General features: G+C 43.0%; 2 protein-coding genes across 3 annotated transcripts; one reads left to right on the top strand and one right to left on the bottom strand.

Moving 5' to 3' along the window:
- Positions 1 to 1,192: 1,192 nt before the first annotated feature.
- Positions 1,193 to 2,288, bottom strand: Pa1 (PTIP binding protein Pa1). Its single transcript, XM_089544695.1, has one exon. The coding sequence runs from the start codon at positions 2,177 to 2,179 to the stop codon at positions 1,676 to 1,678; it is 504 nt and encodes a 167-aa protein (XP_089400821.1). The 5' UTR covers positions 2,180 to 2,288; the 3' UTR covers positions 1,193 to 1,675.
- A 160-nt stretch (positions 2,289 to 2,448) lies between these two features.
- On the top strand, positions 2,449 to 26,063 carry LOC149342409 (SH3 domain-binding protein 5 homolog). Of its 2 annotated transcripts, XM_089544694.1 has the most exons (10): positions 2,449 to 2,583; positions 6,228 to 6,290; positions 7,726 to 7,854; positions 9,839 to 10,006; positions 12,265 to 12,395; positions 13,963 to 14,005; positions 14,979 to 15,186; positions 16,293 to 16,756; positions 19,663 to 19,710; positions 22,030 to 26,063. In XM_089544694.1, the coding sequence occupies exons 1-8, from the start codon at positions 2,539 to 2,541 to the stop codon at positions 16,682 to 16,684; spliced, it is 1,179 nt and encodes a 392-aa protein (XP_089400820.1). In that variant the 5' UTR covers positions 2,449 to 2,538; the 3' UTR covers positions 16,685 to 16,756; positions 19,663 to 19,710; positions 22,030 to 26,063. The 2 variants fall into 2 exon arrangements, with proteins under 2 accessions (XP_089400820.1, XP_089400819.1); XM_089544693.1 differs by having other exon boundaries at positions 2,450 to 2,583; positions 19,663 to 26,063.
- Positions 26,064 to 26,419: the final 356 nt, after the last annotated feature.

Consider the following 26,419-nt stretch of genomic DNA (forward strand, 5'->3'; position numbering starts at 1 on the left):
AGTCGCCATGTTGGCGGTCGCGCGTGTGGCCACCGCAGTCAGCTGCAGCGTTTAAATAACTGGTGATGTGTGAAATGTGAGTGTATTTTGCGTCTCGCCGCAGAAAATTTCTGTCCGGCCCGTAACACCGCGTGACTGAGTGAGCATTCCGTGAACTGCGCGAAGCAGAAAAGAGCAGGCAAGCTCAAGAGGTTCCACTTTGTGAAAAGGTCGACCCGTAGGAAAGCAGAGGCACCGGCGCGATGCGAGAGGTACAGGACTGTTGCCGCATGTTGAATTCACCGGTGTCGAGGCCCACCTTGTGCACGGCATAAGTTTGCTGACAGGCCAAGGAATTAAAGCGTACAAACCTATGAGACGGTGCAATTACTTGACAAGCGGGTGAGTCCCAAGAGCCGTGCTGAGGGTGCCGACGGCCGAAGAGCCGTTTTTGCAGAGGCGAGTAATTCGAAGGGTCTGTTCGCTTAGCTGTAGCTTAGCTTGTCATCTCTTTCTGATGAGACGTGTTACTACTGAATCTAGCGGAATGGCTGCGCACTGCGTTGCTGTGGAAGGGCTAGACGTCTTGTGCATATGAAGCAGTGCTACGTAGCTGCAATCAAAAATGCAAAACATTCTCAGCACATGACAGTATTTGTTTAACCGTTCTGTCGTGTAAATAAGGCAGTAATGATGCTTTGCCTTTCTACTGAAAGACCGTCTGAGAAGCTTCAGCAGTTCGCGGACAACAGCCGCTGGAAATATCAGTTTCTGGAGCGGCAGTTTTGGAATTTCGGTAATTAATCGTGCTGTTTATCCACGATGTGCCCTGCATGACTAGCTGACAGTTATCAACTGACATCAAAAGCTGCAAGTCGTTTACATTCTCGCGTGCAGTGCAGCCAGCCAGTTTTGCAGCAGTTTTGAGTTGAGGCAGCTCAGTTATATCACGGCACGGAATTCTACTGCAAACTTCATGTACAATAAGCGTTCCACAAAGATAAGTTGTCGCTGACGCATTTAACAACGTGCAAATATGCTACGGATCACTAACAGTTCAGGCCGGGTATCTCACGGCGTACCGTGACACTGCGTGAGCTGGCGTGAAAGCGTTTAACGACCGCAAACATGGCGCGTTTGCCGCGACGACGCTCGCGCCGTCTGGTAGCGCGGCCTCGCATAACACACGGGTAAACTGACATGCGCAGTCAAGGACATTTAAAGATTTATTTACAGTTTATCCCTTCATTACAGTAAATTTAGCGGTAGCTAACGAACGTTCCGCAACGAAAACAAAAGAAAGTAACAAGCACGTTCTAACGAGCAAGGACTCCCTTCCAACGTTACTACTATTGTTACTACAGTTACTACATTCGTTGAGCGAAATCTAAAGGAATGAACATGGCGATCGATATCGTAAATTCACATACAAAAACTATTTCAAGACAAAAAAAAAAAATAAACGTCGCAAGAACTCGCGTGCACGTTTTGTTTTCGACAAATGCAAACGAAATTTGATGGCAGATCGAAACGTCAGAAAGGACAACAGCTGTCTCGTCGTACGCATACAACGGCTATAAGTAAAAGGTTGCGCGCGCGCATCTTGCCATTAACTACAACATGATGCAGCGCGTGGCGGGCGCTGTCCTCGCACATCAAAGCCGAGGCCAAATGTCGTCGCCTTCACGCCATGTCATCATCGCTTGTTCGCTGTGCTCTCCATCTGCTGAGGCTGTCGGCGCTGCTCTATTTTATCAATGGCTTCAAGTTCGCGCTGTCTGCGCACGTCAAAAACGACCTTGTCAAACTTTGCGACCCGCTTCTGCGCACTAGTGGCCGGCGCAGCTCGGCGCCGTGGTGTAATTTTGGGGCTGCAGTTGGGATCTGGGCCTTCGTCATCAAAGTCAAATTCATTCGGTTCGCTCGTCTTCGTTTCGTTCTCTTCCACGGCACGCCGGTCAGCTCCGTCGGATTCGTTTGAATGGACGCTTGGAGAGCGTCGTCCGGGGCACTGCCATTCGAGGTCAAGCGAACCTTTCTCGGCCAATGTCGCGTACAACCGGACGATATCCTCGGGCTTGGGCTCCCAGTCCGAACAGCCAACACCATGGTCGTCACGTGGCGGCAGGTATTTTTCTTCATCACTGCAGTTCACTTTCCAGTCTTCCTCGCTTGCGTCCATAGCAGCTGTTACCATCATGAGGCGTGCGCGAGGTGCGGTGTAACGGTTCCAGAATTACACGTGTGATAAACAGGCGAAAAACATGAGCCCGGGCGCGAAACTCGTAACAAGCGCCATAGCTCCAATACGAAAATACATTACAGTTACGCGCATTTTCGTATTGTGCTTGGCATTGATACGTAAAAGTTGTTAAAATGTATATTGATAGTATTTTATTTCATAACCTAATATTTTTTTGTATTTATTGGTTAGTTGTGAGCATGATTTGTCAACTTACGTGTGCAAATATACGAAACTAAAAGTTTTGGAGAGGAGCCTCCAGGCTGACACCATCCCTGGGCATCAATGGCTGAAGTGGGTTTGGTCAGCGACGGCGGATGGCTGATGACGCTGGAGAGGAAACCTTGGATCCCCGTGTTCAAGTAATGTATCTCGCATTCAAAATACCTGCTTAAGGTGTGGAAGAATAGACCTTCGCCTTATGCAGTGAGGTTATGCGAGCGCAGAACGGCGCAAGGAATCTAGCACCGTCTTTGCAAAGTTGTTTGTAAACAGTGCTGTTGTGCGGGAATTCATGAAGTTGTGTCGTTTTGCTTTGGAAATTTGTCCAGTGCTGAGAGCATCGTTGTGATTACTGCATGACCATTCTTGCTGACTTTGCATGGTGCGTTTGGACTGTTGTCTTTTAGCCTGTCTTGTGAACTAGATGTTGGTTTCCGACGACGCGTTAATGAAAATAACCTCGTTGACCTTTCGGTCGCTGTTCTGGTTTCTAGCGTAAACTGGTCAGGTATTCCGGCTCATGCGATTAGCATACTTGACCTGCTCTGTAATGTTTAGTACCTTATCGATTTTCTTTGTTGATCGTCGCTTCTAGCGATTCCGAAAATAGACCGCGCCGCGCGGCTTGAGGAAGTGATCGATGCTATATACAGCATGTAGCACCTACGTGAGCCCAAATCAAATTTAGGTGTTCTGTGCTATTTCTGTTTTTGCGGAGCTGCATTGACAGTTCTCCGTTGCGTCCCGTGTCCCTGCTCCTGACAGTGCTGCTTCCCGAGTCCGCGCGGATACATCTCACGGAACGCGCAGAAGTTTCAAGGCTGCGCGTTGCGTAAACAGGATTCCGCGAATGGAGCGTGCGTAGTCGTCAAGCTATTACTCAGTCGCGAAGGGAATTTACGCAAAGAGCACGTGAACAGTTGCGTTGCTCTTCCCTTTCGGCCCGATCTCGCGTTGTGCTTATGAAGTGAGCAGCGCGCTAACCGCGCGCCTAATGTTTCGCCTTATTTTAGACGAATGCTTGCAGCGCCTGCGGCCGTGAGCATCCGTCGGCCGCGTGTAGATGCTGCTTTCGCTTTGTATGGGAGCGAAGGACGGTGGCATTTTCCTCTCTGCTTACTCATTGAGCGCTGATAAGGTCATTAGAGGCGCCCAGCTGCAGCATGGTTTCGACGCCATTTTAATGTCATAAAAATGCTCTACCCTCTCTCTATAGCTGCTGAAATTTGACTGGAGGTGTTGCGTTATGCTAGCTGTAGTAAATCTTATCCTGAAGCTATGAGCGTAGAAGGGGAGGGGGGGGCACTTCATCTCTAGAAGATCGAGCAGAACATGCTGACTGTCATATTTTCTTGGAAGGAATTGGCGATCGAGAGCAAGATGCAATGCGTTTATGCTTGTGCTCACGCTTGCCTACGCCACGATCAAGACCGAGTGCGCTCTTTTTAGTGGAGAACATTGAAACACCTCCCATGGCTTTGAAGCTTTATTTTTTTGCTTATATGTCCATAAGTGTTGTGTCCTCCAGAGGTACAGTAAAATTTTGATTTTAAAGAATGCAAGAGCTGTCATATCTGGCAAAAATTAAGTTTCGTGATTTGTTGCACTCATTTTGATAAAGTTTCATTCTTGGCCACAACAATTTTCGCACCATAGGGTAGGGAAGAAAATTGCTTGTGCTGACGCTGCCATACATCATGCAGTTTGAGGCTGTCTCGGTCTGTTTGAAACCTGTGCTTATAAAGAAAGTTCTTTATAAGTTGAAGGTGCCACTCACTGAAGTGGGCAAAAGGACCTATATGTTCCATTCATGCACATCAGTGGTGTGCATATGAGCCTTGCCTAAATAGTGTGGTTTCTGTGACATGATGGCTTTGTGGATTGCATACACTAGCCAAAGAATTATTTACATGCGAGCATTTAGTTAAGTGCATTTCTAAGGGTAAGATGGTTTTACATTGCTTCTCCTCACTGCTGTAAAACAAGTTTTTTCCCTCCGTACTTCCTTCAGTAGGGGTGAGTGCATGACCTAGTTGCATTCCTCCAACTGTAGGATGTCAGTCTTTCATGAAAGGGAAAGCATTAGGCAGTTGTGCAAGTTAATATGAATATAAAGTCATTGGTCATATTCTTTATATTGATGATTTTGTATTTAACTTGTCCACATTGTTTTTATGACGCGATGTCAGTTTCTTTAGATGTTCACTACAATCTTAGCTCTGCATGTTGCATTAATATCATACTCATACCACTCTGTTAATTTTTATAATTTTAGCACATTAAACAAAACCTGTTTTAGCAGTACACAATTTCTTTAGCAATTAGGCAGACATGTCTGATTAATGTAAAGCTTGCTTGGTGTGCAGGTGTCGCTGAAAAAAGGTGTTACCCTAAGTGAAAGCGTTTGATCGCAATTTGGCTTTTCTTTATGCTGTGCTGTTTGATCAAAATTACCATGGTATTAAAAATGTCTGATCCACGTGTGTAGTTTTATTCCTGTGTCCCAGTCAAAAAAAAACTATTGGAACCAATTGGACATTCCAGTTGGAACTAAATGGACATTCCCATTGCTTCCAATTAGATTTCCCAATTGGAACCAATTGGTTCCAGTTGTGTTTATAGCCCCCGACCAATTGGATCCAACTGGACTAGCCAATTGGGCCCATTAGGCCAGGCAGTTATTTCACCCAGAAAATATTCACAAAATATGTTACGTTCATTGAGAAAGGTAGCTAAATGTTTAAATAATATACTCTAGGATCTTGGATAAATATTTCTACAACATAACACATTGTAATGTGCAAAACGAAAACTGATTTATCAGGGCTGCAGGGAGACACTCTGCCTAGTGCCAATCAACATTTTTCTACGGAATTGAAATTAACATGCTAAGCAACACTGCACATTCAGGCACTAGTAGCATACATTAGCTCAATATGTACATCCAGAGAACACATTTCTGCTCCAACTTATATACCCAGTTTATTAGGCTCTTGTGCTGGGGCAAGTGGCACTTGCCCACGAGCGCATTTATTTAATTTCATTTCAGCTCCAGTGGTGGTGTAGGTGATGAGTACAATTTATTAGGCTAAGCTGCCGATAGCTCTTATTGTAAGAACCATATTAGTTCTACCTTTTTGTCAAATATGCAAACATTCATTGGATAAATTGGGTGCAGTTGGGCGGACCAGTTGGATGCAATGGGTAGGACCAATTGGAAACCAAAATGGTCCAATTGGATAGTCCCTTTGCACCATCCAATTGGAAACTGAACTCATCCAATTGGAACCCATTGGAAATCCAATTGGTTCCAATGGTTTTTTTTCTTGACTGGAAAATATGTTTCCTGGAACTTAAGTTGCCTTGTCAACAGATGCAAAAAATGGAATCGGCATTTTCGTTGATGAGATTTCCTTTGCACGTGCACTAAACAAAGCTTCATCGTTAAATGATATCTGCACTTCAAGTTCTTGATCTTTCCATTCTTGTCTTCTCCCTGGATTGCTAGGATTTCCCAATGCAAAGCACAGATAGTCACAGGGGTGATATGCAAGATAAGCTTTGCTCCAAGGCACCAGGCCCTGAAGAGTTGCCGGCACGAGATATTGCTTTCGGTTAGGGCAAGCCATCCAACAGAGGCCACATGCTTCCTGTTTGCCTAGCACTTGAAAAACCAGCCTGTTCTCGGAGCTGGGAGGTGATAGGGTTCTCACATGAGCTCAGTGCTGCTGCAGCTGCTGCCATGGAAGTGTCTCTTAACATTACGGCTGTTCGTCTTACGCAGATCCAGTTGGAAAAGTTGAATACCTGCACGGATGAAATCAACCGGCTAGAAGTTGAATTAGATGTGAGTACTGCTACTTGCTATGGGGAGGCAGCAACATTTTTTTTTCACCATTTGCCCTGACTTTACAGGCACACCTGCTACAGACAGTAATACTTTTCCTGAAGCTTCTGTGGAATATGTAAAAAGACATTGTACTTCAACAGCATATTTTTATTTCTCCCAAAGCAAAAGCATTACTATATTGGGAAGCAATGCGAGAAGGAGGGGACATGAGGGGAGATCTGATTTGATGCAACGATGGCTGTGGCCATCTCATTCTTTTCATGCTGTTTGTTTCCTAAAATGGAACATCGACTCGTTCTAACATAAATCTGCTTTCCTGGCTGCAGATATTGCTTTTTCAATATGTTAGGAGTGACTCGTGCAACATTAGCATTAAGCCTAAAGGCTTGCGCAATTTTTGTAATTGCTGCACTACACCAGGGCTGTCCTCTTTTGTCCTGCTTTTGTTTGGCATTATCAAGGGTACCCCTAATGAAATTCGTTACAGGGCTAGTCGGTGATGCATTGTCTCTAGGAAAGTAATTCAGCTCAACTTTTTTTCAGGTGAGCACATAGACTTGATGTAGGGGCTTTTGGTGGAGACATGATAAGTGTTGATAGCCAGCTGTTCAGGCTGTGCCAGGGCAATATGTTTCATTTCATGGTATTTTGTTGGGAGGTAGAGTGGTAAGAGCTAGCTGCCTGTCATTGTCCGTTGCGTTTATGGCCTTCCTTTGTAACTATGTGCTGCTGATTGTTTTCGCGGGCTTTCAGTTTATGCGTGCTTTCAGAGTGCTGAGGAAGATAACATGGTGTGATAGCTGTTTGGGTCATGAGTCACAGAATTTAGTGCACTTGCTTTATTTATATGGATTGTTCGGCTTGGATGCCTGCGACCTTTAGCAGTTTAACGAGTGTTGTTTTTGGCACAAGGTGAGAAGGCACTTGTGTTCTATCAGGAAACCTTTAAAGAAAAGAAAAAAGCAAAGCTATGACAATGAACTTTTGTGTTTTTTACGTGCTGCTATAGGGAGTCGCAGAACGTTTGGGTGAATTTTTTGGGTTTCTTATATCTTGTTTTTGTTTTATTTCGCAGTGCCTCTTAATACAGCATTCCTGCATATTAAACAAAAAATGTCATTACTTTCAGCATTTAAAATGGCATCAACTTGTTAATGAGGCTGCAAATTTATGTTGAGGTTGGTTAGTTGAAATAGATTACTTGTATCTTGTAGGGTCTCCTACAGCTATCCCTTTCATAAAAATGTGTTGTTTTTCCTGAATTGGGGAAAAACTGGCTCAGCTGCACTTAGAAAAACGAGCCAGTTTATGATATGTGCATTAATAGATAAATGCCTTTAAGTGCTACTTTATTCTTCATTTTCTTCAGTCATTTGACAGCAGCCACGCAGTGGTCCACATTGCAACATTCCTAATATATTATGTACCGCAGGATGCCAACTCTGCCTTCCGAGCAACTCTCAGCGAGTCTAGTCACAAGCTGCGCATTTTGGCAAAGAAGCTTGGAAAGTCAATTGAAGCAGCCCGGCCATACTATGAAGCCAAAGAATATGCACAGAAGGTAAAGAGTACCATTTTTCACTTGTATTTTGTTGAGCCCTTTTATTGGAACTTGGAATAAACCAGTAACCGAAAAAATATATGATGACTGTTGTGTCTTTTCGCACACTGTTGCTTGTATTAGATGCAGCAGCCGCTGCAGATTTATTGGGCATGGTCAGGTGGTGACTCTTTGGTTTTGCTTTATTACGTGTGTAAAGTACAGACACCAGTACTCCTTAGGTCTGTGCATTCTGTATTGCTGTAGCTTTTGAAGTTACATACTCTCAAACCTGCTGCTTCATTGTTGGTACAGAGCACACCATTCGAGGTATCACATAGCTAAAAGCTCTCCTTTGTGGTTTCTGTCAGTTTGTATTCTTCAGCTGCATGTTTTAGTCACCATGCATTAGCCACCCATAGCCTTCAGCTCCATACTTTTAAAGGGACACTGAAGTGAATTTTGATCAGGACCGCGTGTTGCGGAATAAGCTTCATTATACGCTGCTGTGGCTTTTAACTATGATCCAGATCTTTTCTTGGTTCATCATTTTCATCATTAGGGGACATCTTGCAATGCCATCAATGCTAGCGTGAAGTGCCATGTGGTGTTATGATAGTTTACATGATATTTTGGTCATATAAGCCTAAGTATGTTGGTGTGACCTTACAGCTCGAGCCATGAAATAAACCAACATGTCCATGTGGACAAGAGCAAACAGCCTCTGTTACAATAAATGCTGCTGAAAATCAGTTCATCAGGACACTTTTAAGGATGTAAAAAAAGACGTTGGTAGTTGCATTCAGAGGACAGAAGACAAAAATGGTTTCTCTGGGGATGCAGTTCTCACAGAAAGTGTCTATGAAGCGTGAGTGGATGGGATGTAATTGACACTTGATGGTTTGCTGCATAACTGTTGTCTGAAAGCAGCACAATGCCATGATGCTATGTTCTGATCTTACTTTCCCCACTGTAGACGCCTGTTTGTAAACATATTGATTCACATGCTCGCCAATGCTTTGGAGTATCAGTGTATGTTGTGCATGCAACAACTTGATGCAAGTTCATGACGGACAATGCCAGGGCAGTGGGGAACCCCAGCATTTTACCTTGCTCTGTGTCCAACTCACCCCTGCGGACCTTTGAGTGGACCCTTTCCTTGCCCACTGTTGAGATAGCATTTTGGCTGCAACTAGCTGTGAGCCCATGTCTTATCCCCATATTCTCGCCGCATTCTTTTTGCATTACCGTCTGCCACATTTCATCTGAATTCTTCATGGTTTTCATTCTGGCCACTGATCAGCAGGCAAGACATAGACTTTGTACTTTTTTGTCAAAATCTGCGAAATTTTTCAGTTGCAATTTCATGGCAAGGTACTCTGCAGGTGTCTTCTACATTGATGGTCTCACAAGTTTTCGGGCAGTTATTTCTGCTAATCTTGGCATCATCATCACCTGCTGATGTGGACAGTTGTCCCTGTCTTGCGTTTCTGTGATTCAGCCTGCTATTCCATGCAGTAGAACCACTCATGGCGTAGCTTTTGGCATGCGTAGACATCACAAACTTGCACGCATACACACACATTCAACACCATCACTCAAAACGTCTGTAATGCAGTGGAAGCGTTTATGTGCATGTTGTCTGCTCAGTGGATATACTTTGTTGGCTACTGCTCATACTGGAATTGGACAAGTCTTACTGATAAGCTCGGACTGGTTGCCACTAGGGGGCATAGTATGCAGTCTGTAGTGACTGGCATGCCATTTGAAAATTTCAACCCTTGGTGGAGCACAAACATTAGCGTTTCTTTTTCCATTGGTGTGTATTTGGTGTGCAGTGCTTTCGCACACTTATGTTTTCAAGATGATGAATTTCGTTTTTTTCCTTTCCACAAGCGTATGCCACGTGCTGTATAGGCCACATTCGTAAATATGCTTGTACCATATGGAGCAGGTGTGCTCCATATGCTTCGGTGATCATAGAACTTTGTGGAACTTGGTGCAGGCACAGCTGGAGTGCCAGCGAGCTGCAGTGCAGTACCAGCGGGCCTCTGAAGTGCACCAGGCAGCCAAGGAGACCATCTCGTTGGCGGAGCAGCGCTTTCTCAGCAACCAGACACAGTGGGAGTTTGACAATGCTTGGCAGGAGATGCTCAACCATGCTACTATGAAGGTATGTATGTTTGCTGCATGTTTGTGCAGCCTGGAGGTGGATAACTGAACCCTAAATGCGTTGTGTGTCTGATGAAATAAAATTTTATTGATTGGCTTAATTAGGTTTTGGTTAGCTTGCATTGTTGGGAGAGCTTTTTGTCTCTCCATAAGCAGCACCTGCAGTTAAGTCTTATTGTCTTTTGTGCTAAGTACCAACCAGAGAACATGCACAACCAAAACAGCAAGCCCTAGGTATTTGTCGCGTACTAAATAATACCGTAATATCACCATTTGAAATTCAAACAAGAGGAGCACTTCAGGAATGCGGAACAAAGCAGCAACTCAAATTGTGTAGTCATTACAAGCTGACACCAGGTATTGTGTGGCAAAATTTAGGCATAACCTGTGAATCATATCTGATCCAGTCTTTGCCTCTCTTCCCCTTTAACCTATAATAATGCATACCAGTAGAAAGCATAAAATTCTCTATATGTATAAGTGTGAAAGCCTGCTGAAAAAAAGTCATTGCTCACTCTTATAATGCTATGAAAAGAGTGCAGTTTTAAAAAAAACGCAAATTTTAAATTCGCCACATTACCTTACACAGAATGGTCTAAATAGCTGATGTGCCATAAAACATCACATCCTTATCACCATCATCATATGCTGTAGAGGAGTCTCAACTCGTTGTCATGGATGAAGCCTAATCAGTTGGGAGAAAACATGCAGTGCCATTAAAATTTGTCGCCAGAACCTTGCTGTCAATGGTTCTGAGAACTCAAGACAAGCATATGTTGGCCATATTGCATTTCCTGTGTGACCAATTCGTATGAGAGACCAAAATCTTGTCTTCAGTCGTAATTCAGGCTTTTGAAAATCCAAGTGGTTCCAAGATATTTCAAATGATGCGAGTTGACTGCATGTGACCTTAGCCTCAGGTACACCAGCTTTGCTGCTTAGTAGATGAAATGGTACTCTTAAAAACTACTAGTTTGTGTTTAAGCAAATGTAATGCATTTCTTAAATCTATTGTCTTACTGCTTTTGTATAAATATCAAAGGGACCATGCGTACATCTGTGTAGGTTTGTGGAAGCTGTTGCACAAATACTTGATAGTCAGTTTTGCTCCTGACTGCATTTTAGCACAGATCGGACAGTCTTTTGGGAAGCCTCGAGTCATCAGAATGCAAAACTGAGCGGTGGTTCAGCATAGTATACAAAGGTAGCTAAATGATTGCGAGATCAGTGTGGTTACTCCAACATACCACTGGAAAAACTTGGTTTCTGTCAAAAGGCATAACTTTGTACTGAAATATGGTTTACTTGAAGCACTGGTTTAAAGTGGACGATTGTGTAACTACATTAAGACAGTGCCTTCACCTGAAGACTCCAGAGAAAACAAGCAGGGGCACTTTGTTTTTCTGTCCACCTGTCTTGTTCGCCGATTGCAAGTCCTGGCTAGGGTATCCCGATAGGCAGCTCTGTGACAGAGGCTCAAGCTCCCTGGCTGGTGTTGAGACATCCTAGCCATAGCGTTGTAGCAGAGGAATTTGTTAAGTGACGAAACTGCACTTGGACTGACTAAAGGATGCAGTAGTGCCTGCTACAACAGTGTGCATGTGAAAGCTAGAGGCTGTAGTGGTGATACACGGTAACTGTTGTTAGCGAGATGATGTCTGCAGGAGAGGAATGAAGCAAGGGGATCGCCTCTTGCGCCCAGGGAAATAAAGTTTTACAATGGACGAATTGGTAGCACCTCAGCACAGCAGATAAGGTAGGCGCACGTGTTGAACTTTGCACACTGCCGCAGCGTGACTGGAAGGCACGAAACACTTCCTAGTGCGCGTATCAGTTGATTTATTAGATTCTGCTGCATTGAAAGGGGAGGAGATGGTGTCTTTGAGATGTTTGTTGGTCTATTGTGGCACTGTGTCATGCCCAGTATTTGAGAACTATTAAAAAGTTATTCGGGAATCATTAAAGATATATTCAGAATTTTTGAGAGTTTTGAATGTAGAATATTCTATGTGCAGTTTGAAAATTTTCACTTTCACACACCTTTGGAGGTTATGTAACCAAAGTTAGGCTTCATGAGTTAGGCTCTTACTTTTTTTTCTTTCTTTTATCGCAGCTTTATTTCTGTTTAAAGCAGTTTTTTTTTTTCTTGTGCTTCAACGGAGAGGGAACTTGTGGTGAATTTGTAGGACTTGTTTCTTGAAGTCTGGACTACCCATTTCATGAGGTTACCATTTACAGTTGCCATTTATTCTGTACCAGGTGATGGAAGCGGAGGCCATGAGGCTTGAGAGTGAAAGGGAGCATCGTAAACGGGCAGCCTCATTCACGGAAGCGGAACACAAGGTCCACTTGCTTGAACGAAGACTCAAGAAAGACATAGCCAAGTCCAGGCAAGTCTTCATTTCATTCTGTGTTGGGGCCAAATACTGCATTATGAACCTGGTAGTGGTGCAAATGTACAAGATGTAGCATCAAAATTTTTTTATCAGGATCTGAAACTGAGTTTGTAGAAGACTTGGAATTCATCTTGCATGAAAGAGTTTATCGCAATGAAAGTGGTACACCTTCAACAGTCTGCATACTTATGCCAAAGTTTCCACCAGTTAAGACAGCCAACGAATGCCTGCTTGGGAAAGCTTTCATTAATCTTTGCTGTAGCTGCTTGAATGATCCCAGTGTTCTCGTGCCAATGTCTTTTTATGGCTTTCTTCAGCAGCGCGCGAAGCGTCAGTATAAGTGTTGTGTAAGAGGTTCAGTACCTTAGGCTTGCCTAAGAGAGTAGAAAACTGAGCTAGTTGGTTCATACTTCTTGGTGGGTACAGCCGAAATAATAAGACGCAGACACAGAAAGGAACACGTAGAACGTAGACGAAGCTGACTGTCAACTAAAATTTTATTGGCAGTTGACAGTCAGCTTCGTCTACGTTCTACGTGTTCCTTTCTGTGTCTGCGTCTTATTATTTCGGCTGTACCCACCAAGAATTGCCTTAGAGGTTCAGTACTTAAGGTTTGCTTGTTCCAGAGACACAAAAAAGTTTGATCCCGGTCTTCCATTCATGTTCTTCCCACAACGCAAGTAGCCATAGACGAGCAATGTACATTCTTTACTTGATGCCTTACTGCCTAGATGAGTTAAGGTGAACACCGTCAATAAAGCAGGCGTCCTGTGGAATGTCAGATTAGTCAAAAGCCATACTATTGCAATTGCCTTCACTGAGGTGACAAATTCGTCTGTGAACATTTTGAGTTTTGAGTGGACAGGGCAGCAGGCTATTGGTGCCTTGTCCCTCTTTAGCTTTTTTAAAATTCTTATGATTCATTGTTCTGAGCAGAGGGCTTTGACTTCATTTTTCTTTTTTTGTCAGACATGCATGTATAAGCAGCAGTACACTGCACCTATGGCATGCGTTCCTTATATATTAGAAATGTGGTTTTATTGCTATGTCTGTGCCTACTTTCACTGTAGCTGCTTCTCGGAGAATTAAGTAATACAAAGTAATAAGCATGCATTGCTCGTGTAATTTTTGGGGCGCTTTCAAGGGATACACACATCCATTTTAGTTCTCAGAAAATTGGGCTGAAAGTGAAACATACTTACCGGGCCTGCTTTCACATTAAAATTTACTTAGAGGAAATACTTCTTGACAGTGAACACTTTCTTCCGAGTTTTATTGGTATCCATTCTTTGATACATGAAAACCTTTAGTACTATGTATGTTCTATGATTGCTACGTTGCATATGCCAAATTTGGTTACATATGCTCATTCATTGCAGACTAAAATCAGACCTGGTAAGTATGTTTTGTGCCACCTGGTATGGGCAGAATTCTTTAACAGTAATCAAGATATGACACAAGACTCTTATTTGTTTTCTTTTTTCTTACTATTTAGCTGGTTATCATTATTTCATGCAGTAGCCACAACCCGCTCATTCTTTGCCACTCTCCCTTGTTCCAGGCTCTACTTTGAAAAGAAAGGAGCCTTCCAGCAGAAGCTTCAGGTATGAACACTTTCCAGGCTCTCATGACTGCATGTTGCAAAAAGTTCTAGATGTACTTCAAGAATCTGTTGCCTGGTGCAGCCTCACATGTGAAAGTTGCTTTCATAATGCGGCTTGGATAAGGAAGTACTATTAGTACATGATTTTCAAGTCAATGCTGCAGTAGGATTTTACGAAAGTGACGCATGATTGCAGTCATTGGCCACAATAGAAAATGGCATGTCTTCCCGCTGCTTTGTCACAGGAACTGCGGTGCAGTTCAGGTTTTCCCGATTTTCAAATAAACGGGAGTTGAATAAAGGAGCTTTTACTGTAATGTCATTCTTGTGAGCAAAATTGCACGACTTTGCATGCTCATGTGCACTGTGTTTGGTTGGAGTGACATAAAATAGCCCGTCTTGTCAGTGCATCGTTGGCCCACATGGCTTCCCTCTTGCGTTGCGTGCCTATAAGTGATGTCGCATACAGTCATCTGCACTTTTGAATTGAAGCTTGCACTGCAAAGTGGAAATTCAATTTCAGCAGCTAATTTGGGGCATGCACAGTGTATGCTACAGTTCTTCTCAAGGGTTTGTGCATTGGTTAAACAAACCATTGACAGTTGCAACTCTTGTAAAATGGGACTGATTTAAGGAGAACATGTCTTGCTATATTTTATACCAGTGGCTATTGGGGACGTAACTCCCAAGATCTCAGCAGGACCGTCCCATAGGTGGTGTGGAGAGGATAAGAGGGGGAAGGTGGAGAGCATCAGTGCACTGAGAGGAGAGGGAGTGAGTCGAAGTGTTGAAGCGATTGCAATACTGCGTGCAAAGACTGAGCAACCAGAAGCAGTTGACAGATGAGCGCTTCCTTCGACGAAACTTTGTAATGCCCCAAGGTTTGAGCACCTCTACATAGCAGACAGCACCTGCAGCGAAGTGCGCGCCACTGTTTGCAAACACTTCCTTTCATTCCCTTGTTGACTTCTCAGGAAATCAAAGGCCAGGTGGAAGTGTTGCGCAAGGCGGTGATACAGTCCAAGCAGGCATACACGGATGCCCTGCACAGCCTGGAACAGATCTCAACGGAGATCCACGAGCGACGCAAAGCCCACCTGCCTGAGCGGGAGCCCGGGGTCGGTGCCGAGCACAAGCCGCCATCCGTGCCCGCTGGCGGCGATGGCATATCTGGCAACCCTGGTGTGTTGCATCTCATTGTCACCGGGATTTAAATTCTTGCTTGAAATGTAAATGCAGGCCTGTGCATAAACTGTGGTGAGAACTAGGCCTCTAATTACTGGGTTTAGTGATAAGTTTTTGCACTTGCTGCTTTTATTAGCCCTGTTTTGAATGGTTTTCAAGGTGAGAGAGTCTACATATTCAGAGAAGCCACCATTTTGTGCTGGCATCTATTAGACGCAGCAAAATATGAAGAAATTAAGATCTGATGACACCCATTCACTGTCATATACACACTTAAGAAATCCAGATTTGACACTGACTACAGAAATGCATGGTGCCGCTTCATTAAAACGGTTGTCAGTCGTGTTTAGAAAGACTATTTTATGGGAAAGCTTTTTCATGCACTTTAGGTTAACAGGCTCATATGCACCGGTCATACAAGTATGAAGTGACTGCCACCAATATTTTTACAGTTTAGACCCTAATGTTTCCTGTTAGCTTTATAAAACTTCTCTCTGAGCTGATGGCTTTGGCATTTTGTTCTGCTGCTGTTGTCTTGCATTCATTTTGAACATGTTCATGGTGGGCATGCACATTGGATGGTGTTGAACTGGGAATTAGCCTGAGGCTTTTGCACAGACTCATTCTTCATGAGATCATCAGGGACAGAAATGGCTTACAAATGGCGAAAAAGCAGCGAAGCTTATTATTTTATGTTGTGAGAAAGACTGCTGTCAGATTAAAGAGCAATGTTGCTGTGGCTCTATTAAGTTAAGCTCTGTAGCCTGTTCTCATGGAAGGCTGAGATTTGTAAGTTTTTTGCCCTGCCAAAGGTAACCTAAAATGTGTGATAAGAACGCACATGACCACAGCTTTCCTCTGAAGGGCCATACTTCAATTCTTGCACATATAATGAGGTGTCACAATTGGTGTTCTTTTGAGGAAGAATTCTCTGTTCCTCTTTTCTCTGAAGAAGACGTCTCTGTTCCTGTTTGTAACTTTCTTCTATGCAATGCATGAGTTTAAAGGCTATGCATTATAGTTTGGCTGTCTAAACTAATTTCTTCAACATTCTGCCAACCTGCATTGTTTGGTTAACATTTGTGCATTTGTCGTTTGTGCAGCTGAGCTCCACTCGCGGGTGTTGGAGGCTTCCATGAGTCTGCTCCGGCAAACAACCTCACGCCTGCTGGACATTCCCGGTGGTGACGGGCCCTTTTCCAAGGCCGAATCTGAGTCGTACGGTTCCCTAGGCTCTTCACCATCCAATGGCAGCACCCTCTCATTGCCGACCGACTTGTCGAAGACCGCCATGAATGACGTCCTGATGGGACTCAGCCTACAGGAGTCATCGCCAGTGTTGGTCGAGGCCGCACAACAGAGCCCCACGCTGCGGGCTAGTTTGTCATCTGCGGAGTCCTGCGTGAGGCCGGCACTCAGTGCGACCCGTGCTTCGGCACCGCCCAGGATTTGTGGCCCAGACGAGTTTGAAGAGGTGGACCTCAACGCAGACTAGAAGCTGCTTCCTCATCGCTGGCTGTGAAAAGGGAGCAGTAGCGAGTGGCGGCTGAGCCTTGACCAGAGTCAGGTCAGTGAGCGTGTGCCAGTGCTTTAGTAGATAGGTACAGTGCCGCAATTCAGTTTGGGCCTAACGGTATCGTTTAGATTAAGCAGTGCTAAAATGCTCTTATTGGGCAGCATCTGCACCAATTTGGATTAGGTTTTATGAATAGTAAGGGCAGAAATGTTTGGCTCTAGTGGGCGACAACAGCAATATCATGATGAAAGCTTCCACCTTCTTCGGTATAAACTTGTTGGAGATTGTGCTGAGAATTTTGTAACTTCCGTGTCGTAGCTCTGTATCTCAGTAAAAACAAATATTGAGATTCTGTCTTTGCCATCATGAGGTTTTCCCCACCTGGCAGTTGTCGTGTGTGTTTCACGATTCTTAATCATTGTGATGGAACCCTGAAATACGTAAATGTAAGAAACCTGCTAATACGTTAATGCCGTGTATAAATGCCTAGTGAAATATTGTTACACTCCTGCATATCTTAATTCTTTAAAAATAATTTGGCTTTGTTGAGAATTGTACATAATATTCTCCTGAGTGAAGGCCGCTGTGTAGTTCAACCTGTGTAAAACAAAATTGAGAAAGGTCTGCAATTTTGCATTACATGCAGGTTTTCGTTGCTTCCAGCTTTCGTGTGATATCAAACTCTAAAGGACTGCGCAGAATGGAAGGCAAAATGAAATGTAAATGCAGTTGAAATGGTCTAGCAAACATTCACAGCAAGCACCCTTTACTCATAATTGTTAACAAGGAGAGGCATTTCTTGATCAAGTTGATAACGCTCCGCTGCAGATCACGCGGAAACTTACGGCGCTGCTACTTCTCAGGTGGAGACAGTTGGGTAGGCAGGGGAGTCGGAAGCACCCGCCTCTTCCCTGCATGCTCGTTTAAAAACGCGATAGTCTTGTGGTCTGCCTGTCCGCTGTTGCCCTCATCAGACTCTCTTTGCTTTGCATTGCCAGCGCTGTCCACCGTCTCCATTCCAGCGGCACATGCGCTGTCGGCGCCTGAATTGCTTGAGCAACCGAGCAGCGGCTGTGGGCGGGCATTGCTTGTCTCACGCCTTCTTTGCCTGATGTTTCGTGCCACTTTTGGGCGCGAACTGTTGTAGTGTCACCTGGTGTGACGCTGCTGAAGCGAAAGCTGTGTAGAGGCGCTGTTTGTGCTGGAGCAGGGCGCGTTGTCATCTGCATTTGTTCATAGTGATTGTAGACGTTCCTCTCGTGGTGGTTCATGTTTTATTGTCATGAAGCTTTCACATGCTTTGGCTGAATTTCAAGAAATGCAGCACTAGCTAATGGACAGTCAGAGTGGTGAGTTTGTTATATTGAGGTTACCTGCCTGAACTCCTCTGTTACGAAGTTTGCAAGTACACACGCTTCAGTGGAGGCAGCTTTTGGGAGTCAAGAAACTTTGTAATATCAAGGAATTTATTACAAAGAGATTTGTTACATCCAGGTTTTTTTAACTGTATTTGCCACATATCTTGCTGTCTCTTTTCTGCTACCTTTGGCTTTGTTAAGTTCATGAAATGAACTCTACATGTCTTCTGATGGAGGAACTTAATTCTGCTTCTCATTCAAATTGTTTTTACTGTTATTGAACTTCCGTGAATCAATTCCATGAAACGGATGTTGAAGTTGTCAGTTAGCGGGGTGCCAAAGTTTACTGGGTGGCTTTGTCTCTGGGCAAAGAAACAGAGGCGTGAGAAATGCTTGTTGGAAAACGCCTCAAGACATGGCGCTATGAGTACAGCTAGAAAGATCCAAGTGCTTAGAGATTCAGCCAACACAAATGAACATAGTGGGTACTGCTATATATACCAGAAATTATTATGCTGAAACATGGAGACTAATGAAGAAACTGTAAAGATAACCTTGAGATGCAGAGAGTTAAGTGGATTAGAAAACAAACTTGGGTTATTGATCTAGAGGGAAAATATCGACCTGGTTGAAACATGTAACATAGCCAATAGATTACTGAGGATCTCTTGGTTAACAGAATAAATTCCAAGGAAGGGAAAACATAGCTGAGGGTGGGTGAAAGTCGGGCGGAGAGGCGAGGTTATGAAGTTTTCTTCGATAGGGTGGCCATGTCTTAGGAAACAACACGACGAGAGCATTGACCAATTGTTGTTCAGATCACGTTTTGTTTTTATTTTCTATTGTTCCATCTCTGCACTGTTTTAAGGGACACTGAGGAAAATTCCATCCAATTTTTGTTTTTAGTCAAAATTGATTCTGTCGTTCTTTCTGGGTTTGTTGATGTCTATGGTAAAAGACGTTTATTGCAGAGAAAATTTTATTAAGAACTCGTCCACCACTTGGCTCAAACTTGTGTTGTCTGCATTGAAAAGGACCCTGTGAGCACCATTTTTAAATGGATGACTGTGTGTCCATGCCTACGAGGTCTGTGCTTACGAAACTTTGCCAGCATGTCGCAGTTTTCTTGTGAAATGAACCGGTGATGGCGATGCCTGCATTTAATTTTTTTTTTGCCTTTTCTACTTATAAATGCTCAGTTATTATGGAAATATTAGCGCCTCTGTTGTTAGAATGCTGTGATTTGTTGATACTGGCCAACTTCAGTTTGTCTACTGTCCTTTTAACATGATCTTGCACCAACTAATCCAACTCAAAGCCGTTGTAAAGTTTGATAATGCAACAAAGAGTGATTAGGATGCAATGGAAGCCATAAAGCACGGCAAGGCTTTGAAAATGTCGGTAGGAAATGGCTCGCAGGACTGCTTGAGTGCTCCCATAAAATCTTACTATATTTACAGATTAGGTTTTTTTAACAAATCAGCTTTTTCAAATGGTATTTCAATCACAGTATTTATCATGATCTCTCAGCTGTTAGTCTCTTCATACGAAACTCCAGTGTCAGAGCTGCTTACTGTTGTTCTGTTTTTCTTCCTGCAGGGTGACCACGTGCCCAGTTGCTGCTTCGTACAGGGCTTCCTCGAGAAAGTGAAGTACCATATACCTACTTCACTGCTTAGCTCATCCAGCGACATTTTAGCGCATAGGTTTTAAGAATGATGCATTGCACAACTACCAATGATCGAACATGGCAGCAGAATCTCTTCACTTGAGCGCCGATACCTTGCTGAGTAGCTTTTTGGTGCACATTTTTGTTTTGTGCTCTGTATAGTCGAGTGTATTCACTGTAGGTAGTATTACCATTTTCGCCATGCTCATGAATTTGAGTTGCTCGTTTAGTTGTAGTTTTGTGCGTTTTTTGGGTGCCATCAGATGCCTCCTTTGTATATCTAGCGTGTCCTTCTTTTTTTTTCCTGCTGCATGTGCTCATATGTTTTGAACTCATTTGTTAGGGACATTTCCATTCAGGAGGACCGGTAGCCAACGGTTTGGTTTTAGCAGTGTAACACATATTTGCCACTAATGTACAGCTGCTGCCCGTGTGCTTAGTTTCTTTTTAGTTCTGGTTGCACTGGTTGTTATGGGTATCGCAGTGAAGAGCACAGATGGATAACGAGAATGCTGCAGGTTTTGCCATGACTTTTGCTTTTGAAACTTTCAAGTTATGAATGTTTTGTTGCTTCCATTGTCATTTGAGATGGCAAAAAGTGGGGAGCATGAGACAGTTGTGTCGCTCTTTCTTTGGACATTATATATGTAACGCATTCAGATTGGGAACTGGTATAACTTGGAGTAGAATTCACAACTGACTCTTGAGGTGTGTGGGTGCCTGCATTTGAATGGACGCCTTTTATTCTCTGTGGTTTAGAAAACGTGCTTAGGGCATTTTGGCAATTTGAAATATTTCATTTTTGCCACTTTTAGGCGTTCTTTTATAGCATGTTATTTTGTGGAAGCTGCAGGCAACATTTCAGTTTCACTTTTTTTTACAGTAATCCCTCCATTCAAACTATCTTTTTTTTTCTTTTGCTTTGAAACTGGCACACTTTCACCTGTTTCATCTTTCTGCAGACATTTTTTGGCAGGGGATATATGTTTAGCACGTGAAAATTGGGTTCTTTTTGTGAACAGCTCATCAAGCACCTGGTATACAGTTTATGTCTTGGACATTGTCATAGTGCAAAAAAACATGGTTTGGCTATCTGCATTTGAATTTTACAAAATGCTCTCCTACCTCTTACTTTTATGTGGCATGCTGTCACTACCTCTAGTCTACAAGTTTATTTGAAAAACTGAACTCAGATACATTACTTTTCGACATCTTGTAGTGCACTTAGTGTGTTTTCTTTTTTTTTTTTTACTGTTATTGAACTGTAGTACTGCATATGCATGTTTTCAGTCAGTAGGCTGGCTTCCTCACATTAGCTGTTCTTTTACCCCAGCCACAGTTTCAATAGTCCTCACCGCTATGCGCCACTATAATGTCAAGTGCTGAGGCTGGCTGCAGTGTAGGTCTGGCCTATTTGATGGGGTGACGACTGTTTTTGTCTCATACATGAGTGTTCAAGGAGAACTAGTTGGAAAATCTTGGTAAACTCAAAGATATACAATCATTTCCTCCAAAGGACAACTGCCTGCAGCCCGTTTTGCTGCAGAGCTGACTGACGTGTTGAAATTTGTGATCAGATTGGGCTAACGTTAAAGCTATATATCAGCTCATAAATTGTAAAGCATTAGAATATCTGCTGCTCTCAAATTGAAATACCCCTAGTGGTCTGATGCTCTAACAAATTTATTTCGGCTTTCTTAAAGGGACCCTGAGTCACTATTGCCAACTATTCCCACTGAATCTTTTTGCCTTCTTCATCCTTCGTCACATTGGCATTGTGCTAATGGTGTAATCTGAAACAAAAGGCAACCAGCGACAGCCTTTTTCTTATGAGATTATAGTACAGCCATGGGCACATTGTCGGAATAAAATAAAATAAAAAAACGCACAAAAAAGATACAGCATAGAAACAGTGATTAGCTAGATGTTAAGATACATATGGTGGCAGCGCCAAGAAAAGAGATCATTGAAGACAAAAAGAAATAGAAAAAAAATGCGAAGTTTTGATCTGAATTTGTTCAGGGTCTCTTCAAGAAGCTTTGCAGTTTTATTTGCTTGTGTATAAGCTTCTCTTTGTTGTCCTCATTTTATTTTTCTGGCTTGGCCTGTGCTGGAGCAAGGATCTGAGGCATGCCTCGTTAGGTAGTCACTCAGCTTTATTGCACATAGAACAGCTGTGAGCATTAATATGTATTAATGGCTTCTGTTTGAATGTCATCACAAGGTACCTGAAAATTCTGCATTCAAGCTTAATTTGTGCTGCCATGTTTATCGAGCATTGTTTGTCGTGACTTCAGCTGGTCCAGGCACGGCTCCTGCAGTGCAGAACAGCTTTTGACCTTGGAGCAGTTGCCACAAATTATGAGGTGTTGTTCTTTCCTAAGCTTTACCTTTTTTACTGATTGTTGTTCACATGCCTAGGATGCTGTTAAGGAAAGTGTTTATGGCAGTCTTGTGGACATGGTAGACGTGCTGCTATGCCTAGTGAGCTTTGTCTGAACTAATGATATACTATATAGGAGCTTGGTATATGGTAGAATGTTTAACCGGACATACCTGCAGAGAAGTTTGTGCTCGATTAGGATAAAACTCGTTGGCGTGGCGAAGTTTTTTTTTAATTTCTGAAAGCGGAAATGCTTCGCTTTTCGGTACTGTGGTGTTGTCGGCACCTGGGATGAAGAAATGTGAGCTTTTTTGATCGGCACACGCTATGCTAAATCAATTATGCTTTGTCTCAGTATCCTTCATAGTATGGGCAGATTGACTTGTCACTAAGTATTTGCGCAGTTAATATGCTCAAAATTTTGTTTTCTAGGATTCATTTTCTCTCAAGATGAAAAAGTAGAAGTGTGTTCGGCTGCATACTGTGTTGAAAAGGGCCGTCTAGTGAATGCACAGCAAGATGATTGAGGCTGGATATGCAGGAGCTGAGCATAATGTACAGGATACGGCCAGGTGGTCGTTTGTTCTTATTGTTGGCTCTCCCAGGTCGCGTTTCACAATGTTACGACTTGATATCGTTAATTTTAAGCCTCTTTTCAAGTAATGGCATCCAAATTTCTGCTGACTGCGATAAAATAGTTTGTTTTGCTTCGTTCTAGCTGACAGGAACTAAGGTGCAGTAATCTGGATGTAAAGTTTCCCTCTATACTTTAACAGATATCATGTCAATGCTAGCTTTCTCCACTGTCTGAGCCAGTCTTGGAGAGCATGCCAATGTCCATCAGTTTTCTCATCTTTTTGTGTTCGTAGGCATGAATAATCTTTCACATGGCCTTTGGTAATTTGTGAAATTTATGCTCAACATTTGGTGTACTACTGTGTGCTTTGTATAACTGTGTACTGCAAGGACCCTGGTAGTGTGCTGGTTTGCTACCCGTCTGCATACACCATGCTTCTCCAGTAGAGTGCATAGTGGTTGAAGGAACGTGTAGCGCAGATTTTTTTGTCTAAGGCATCACAGGTGGCATCACTAGTGAGTTTCTTTGTCAGTGAAATGCATCATGTCATTTAGAGATTGTGATGGTCCTGTAAGTGAAGTCATGCATTCAATTTGATTTTTGAGCTGGTGCTAAGAGCAGGGCAGATGCTTTAAATGGACACTGAGGACAAATTTAAAGTAACCTGTATCAATAGATTGACACGTTGTCATGACAGAGGTACTATTTTCACTGGAAACACCTTTTATAAGCCATAGAAGGTCAAAAAACAAAATACAGATGTCGCCACCACTGGCTGTTTTCACAAGCAAGCTGTAGCGCAACGGCAATTTCTTGCACGTGGATCAATAAGTCTAGACTACACTGCTATTCACTTCCAAATGGGGTAACAGAGTCCTTTTTAGTGCGGACATCATGAGTTTGAACTGAGTGGTAGGAATATTTCTAAATCAGAGTTTCTGTGCTATCCACATACCTTTTGTCGCCAGCCGAACAGCAACATAGCCAGAAAAGGCCAGAGAGTCGATTTTTACGAAGAGCAGAAATTTGACTCAGTGTCCCTTTAAAACTTTAAGGCAACTCTGACAATGCACAGGCTGTGGGCAGTTAGAGTTGCCTGGTGGCACTAGGCAGGCAGGTGCGCATTGCATACGTCTAGCAGGTGTCCATGCAGGTCCGCATAGGTCAACTCTTCCAATTTGCAATGGCCATTTTTTGCAGAAAGTCAACACAACTTCAATGAGTGTGAGAAAGCTTCAGTGCACTCTTACTTTACTTTCAAAAATACATCATTATGAATGTGCCTATTGAGCCGTTCAGACTTTTTTGTTTGCAAGAATTGTTTGAAATATTTGCTTCAAAATTATTTTAAGAAAATTTCTATTCGCTTCAAACCTAAGCACCTCTATTTGCACAAGCCTAGCAAACTACACACTTCTTTGTGCACTGGCTAAAGGTTGGTTAGGAACGTAAAGAAAGTTATGGATACCTTCCTTTTCACCATCATTGGAGCTGGTGACAGGCATAGCTTGCAAATGCCCATTGAAGTTCACAGCGGTAGAATACTGAGGCAGATTGCTACTCTTGCATTCCATATTGGGAACTCTGGGGCCATTATATGTGAACGGGGCTGTATTCTGAAACGATCATTTTTGGTGATGCTCGCACTTTCAACCAACATATAGAAGCTTAGGCGAGTTGGTGGCAATTCATTTTTAAAGCAGTGCGAAAAGACAGGGACTCGGAGACGAGACGCCGTGCTCGTGTGTCGTTTCGTCTCCTCCCTGAGTCCATGTCTGTTCGCGCTGTTTTAAAAATGAATTGCACTTTCATTTCATTTAGTGTGTTGCTAACATTAGTAACGTTCAGCAGGTGCTTTTCGCTTAATGCGACATGTGCGATGCAATGTACCAAGTTTGCTCCAAAGGTGTCACTGCAACTTTAGTTGAGTGAAATGCAATGAAACTATGACAATTATTCATGGCGGAGGGACCAACGTACAATAATTTGTAAGTTACAATTAAGGTTTCACTTTGTTGTTTCGAAAGAAACTTGCAACTTTTGAACATAGTGTTAACTCTGTTGTCAAACCGGTATTTACAGAAATTCACTCACCCACAGATATTTTGTCATGTCCAGTCCTACTGCTGCAGCTGATTGGCATACGATGAAAATGCTTCTTAGCCCCAGAAATGATTGTTGTGGAATACAGCTGCAGGCGTGGCTGTGCTACGTCTGAGTGGCGTCCATTTTGTCTTTGAATGTATGAGGTGTGAGTTGATAGTGGCAGAGAAGAAGAAACCTGCATTCCAGCACTCTGTTTTTCTCATTTATGCAGATAATTTTTTAGAACTTTTCTCCAGGGACTGGGTCTGCATTAAGGGTTTCTCATCATGTAGCGTTGAATTGATTCAGGATGAATGGAGTTTCTTTTAATGAACCTTACATATATTTTTTAAATTGTACTCTCTCAAACGAATATCAGTGTAGTGGTTGTATTCACTGTTAACAGTACAAACAGTACTCTTTGTCCACCATTAATAAGAGCATCTTTTACTGAACTTCGTGCTCACCTCTCCTCTCCTGCGTGGACAAGGCACTGTGTCCAGAAAAATCATCTAGAGATGTGTATGCTTTACGTTGCCAAATATTTTATCTTGGGTGTTTCAAAGCCATTTTACGGTGCTCTTACACAAGCATGCGCCGGCAGCGTGAAAATGGGGCCGTGAGTTGTGCGTTAATTGCGATTCACTGCAGTAAAGCTATTGGCAGTCAGCGACGAGTTAATGCAAAAGATAGCCCGAAATTGTCGCTGCACGATGTGGTTTGCGCAGAATGTATTTTTGCAGATGTGAATTTTCATTGTTGTCCTGTTGCCACACAGCAGCTGTTACAGTCTAACTCTGTGAAAAGGAAATGACTAGCCTGTTGAGAAGCATGTTAACAGGAACTGTAAACAGAATATCTTTTGCTGCACTTTAGTGCATATTACATTGCAGAAACTACTTAAGTAGTTTGAATAGCACATTGTATTACTTTTTTTTCCTTGCTTATGTTTTGATAGCGCACACAACTAGGCTTCAGATTTTAATGACCGTATTTGTAATATGTGCATGCCTGTTTTCTTAGATGCATGGTTGTGGGCTCCAAATACAAAACTGGGAGCAATAAACCACTATAGTTTTGTGTGATGTCATTAGTTTTAGTTGAGGATGCCTGCAGTGTGCAGCATTGCATGGATACACTGTGCAGCAATGAAACGCACACTCCACCCACTGTGCACTGAGTGGCAGGGGACCCTGTTTTCTGGAAGTCTTGTGAGATTTTTCGCCGTCCTCTTGAAGGGTGCAAACAAAGATGGTCTTCTTGACTAATAAAATGGTGCCTTTGAACTCCTCGATTCCTGTCTGATGACCGTCATCTGTCTTTTAAACAACCACAAGATTAATAGAAGTGTGCTTTGTGATTTCTGTGCCCGGCTGGTAATCTTTTTGCTTTACTCAGTGCTTAAAGCCTGGCTTCATCGAAGGGGGGTCTCAAGTTATTTGAGCACAGGTGGAGAGGGAAATAAAGAGGGAAAGAGAGAAAGTGGCTTGTGGCCTGTTTTACATGTTGTTTTATTCGAAGGTGAGACATTATTTTTAAAGGTAATCCTTTGCTCACTTAATGTCACAGACATGAAACAAATGATGTCCATGCTCTGCTAGTGTGCTCGTTGTTGTGTAGCCTTCGAGCTGAGCGGCCAGCT

The sequence above is a fragment of the Amblyomma mixtum genome, chromosome 5 (genome assembly GCF_055824585.1).
Source record: "Amblyomma mixtum isolate Tamu chromosome 5, ASM5582458v1, whole genome shotgun sequence".
In the NCBI taxonomy this organism is placed as follows: Eukaryota; Metazoa; Arthropoda; class Arachnida; order Ixodida; family Ixodidae; genus Amblyomma; species Amblyomma mixtum.

What these genes read in the sequence shown, in the direction of transcription:
- Pa1 (XM_089544695.1), bottom strand. Translation starts at nt 2,179, where the DNA reads ATGATGGTAACAGCTGCTATGGACGCAAGCGAGGAAGACTGGAAAGTG.
- LOC149342409 (XM_089544694.1), top strand. Translation starts at nt 2,539, where the DNA reads ATGGCTGATGACGCTGGAGAGGAAACCTTGGATCCCCGTGTTCAA. An exon ending in GGCTAGAAGTTGAATTAGAT is followed by an intron (nt 6,291 to 7,725) that starts GTGAGTACTGCT and finishes TATGTACCGCAG; the next exon opens with GATGCCAACTCTGCCTTCCG. An exon ending in CCAAAGAATATGCACAGAAG is followed by an intron (nt 7,855 to 9,838) that starts GTAAAGAGTACC and finishes AACTTGGTGCAG; the next exon opens with GCACAGCTGGAGTGCCAGCG.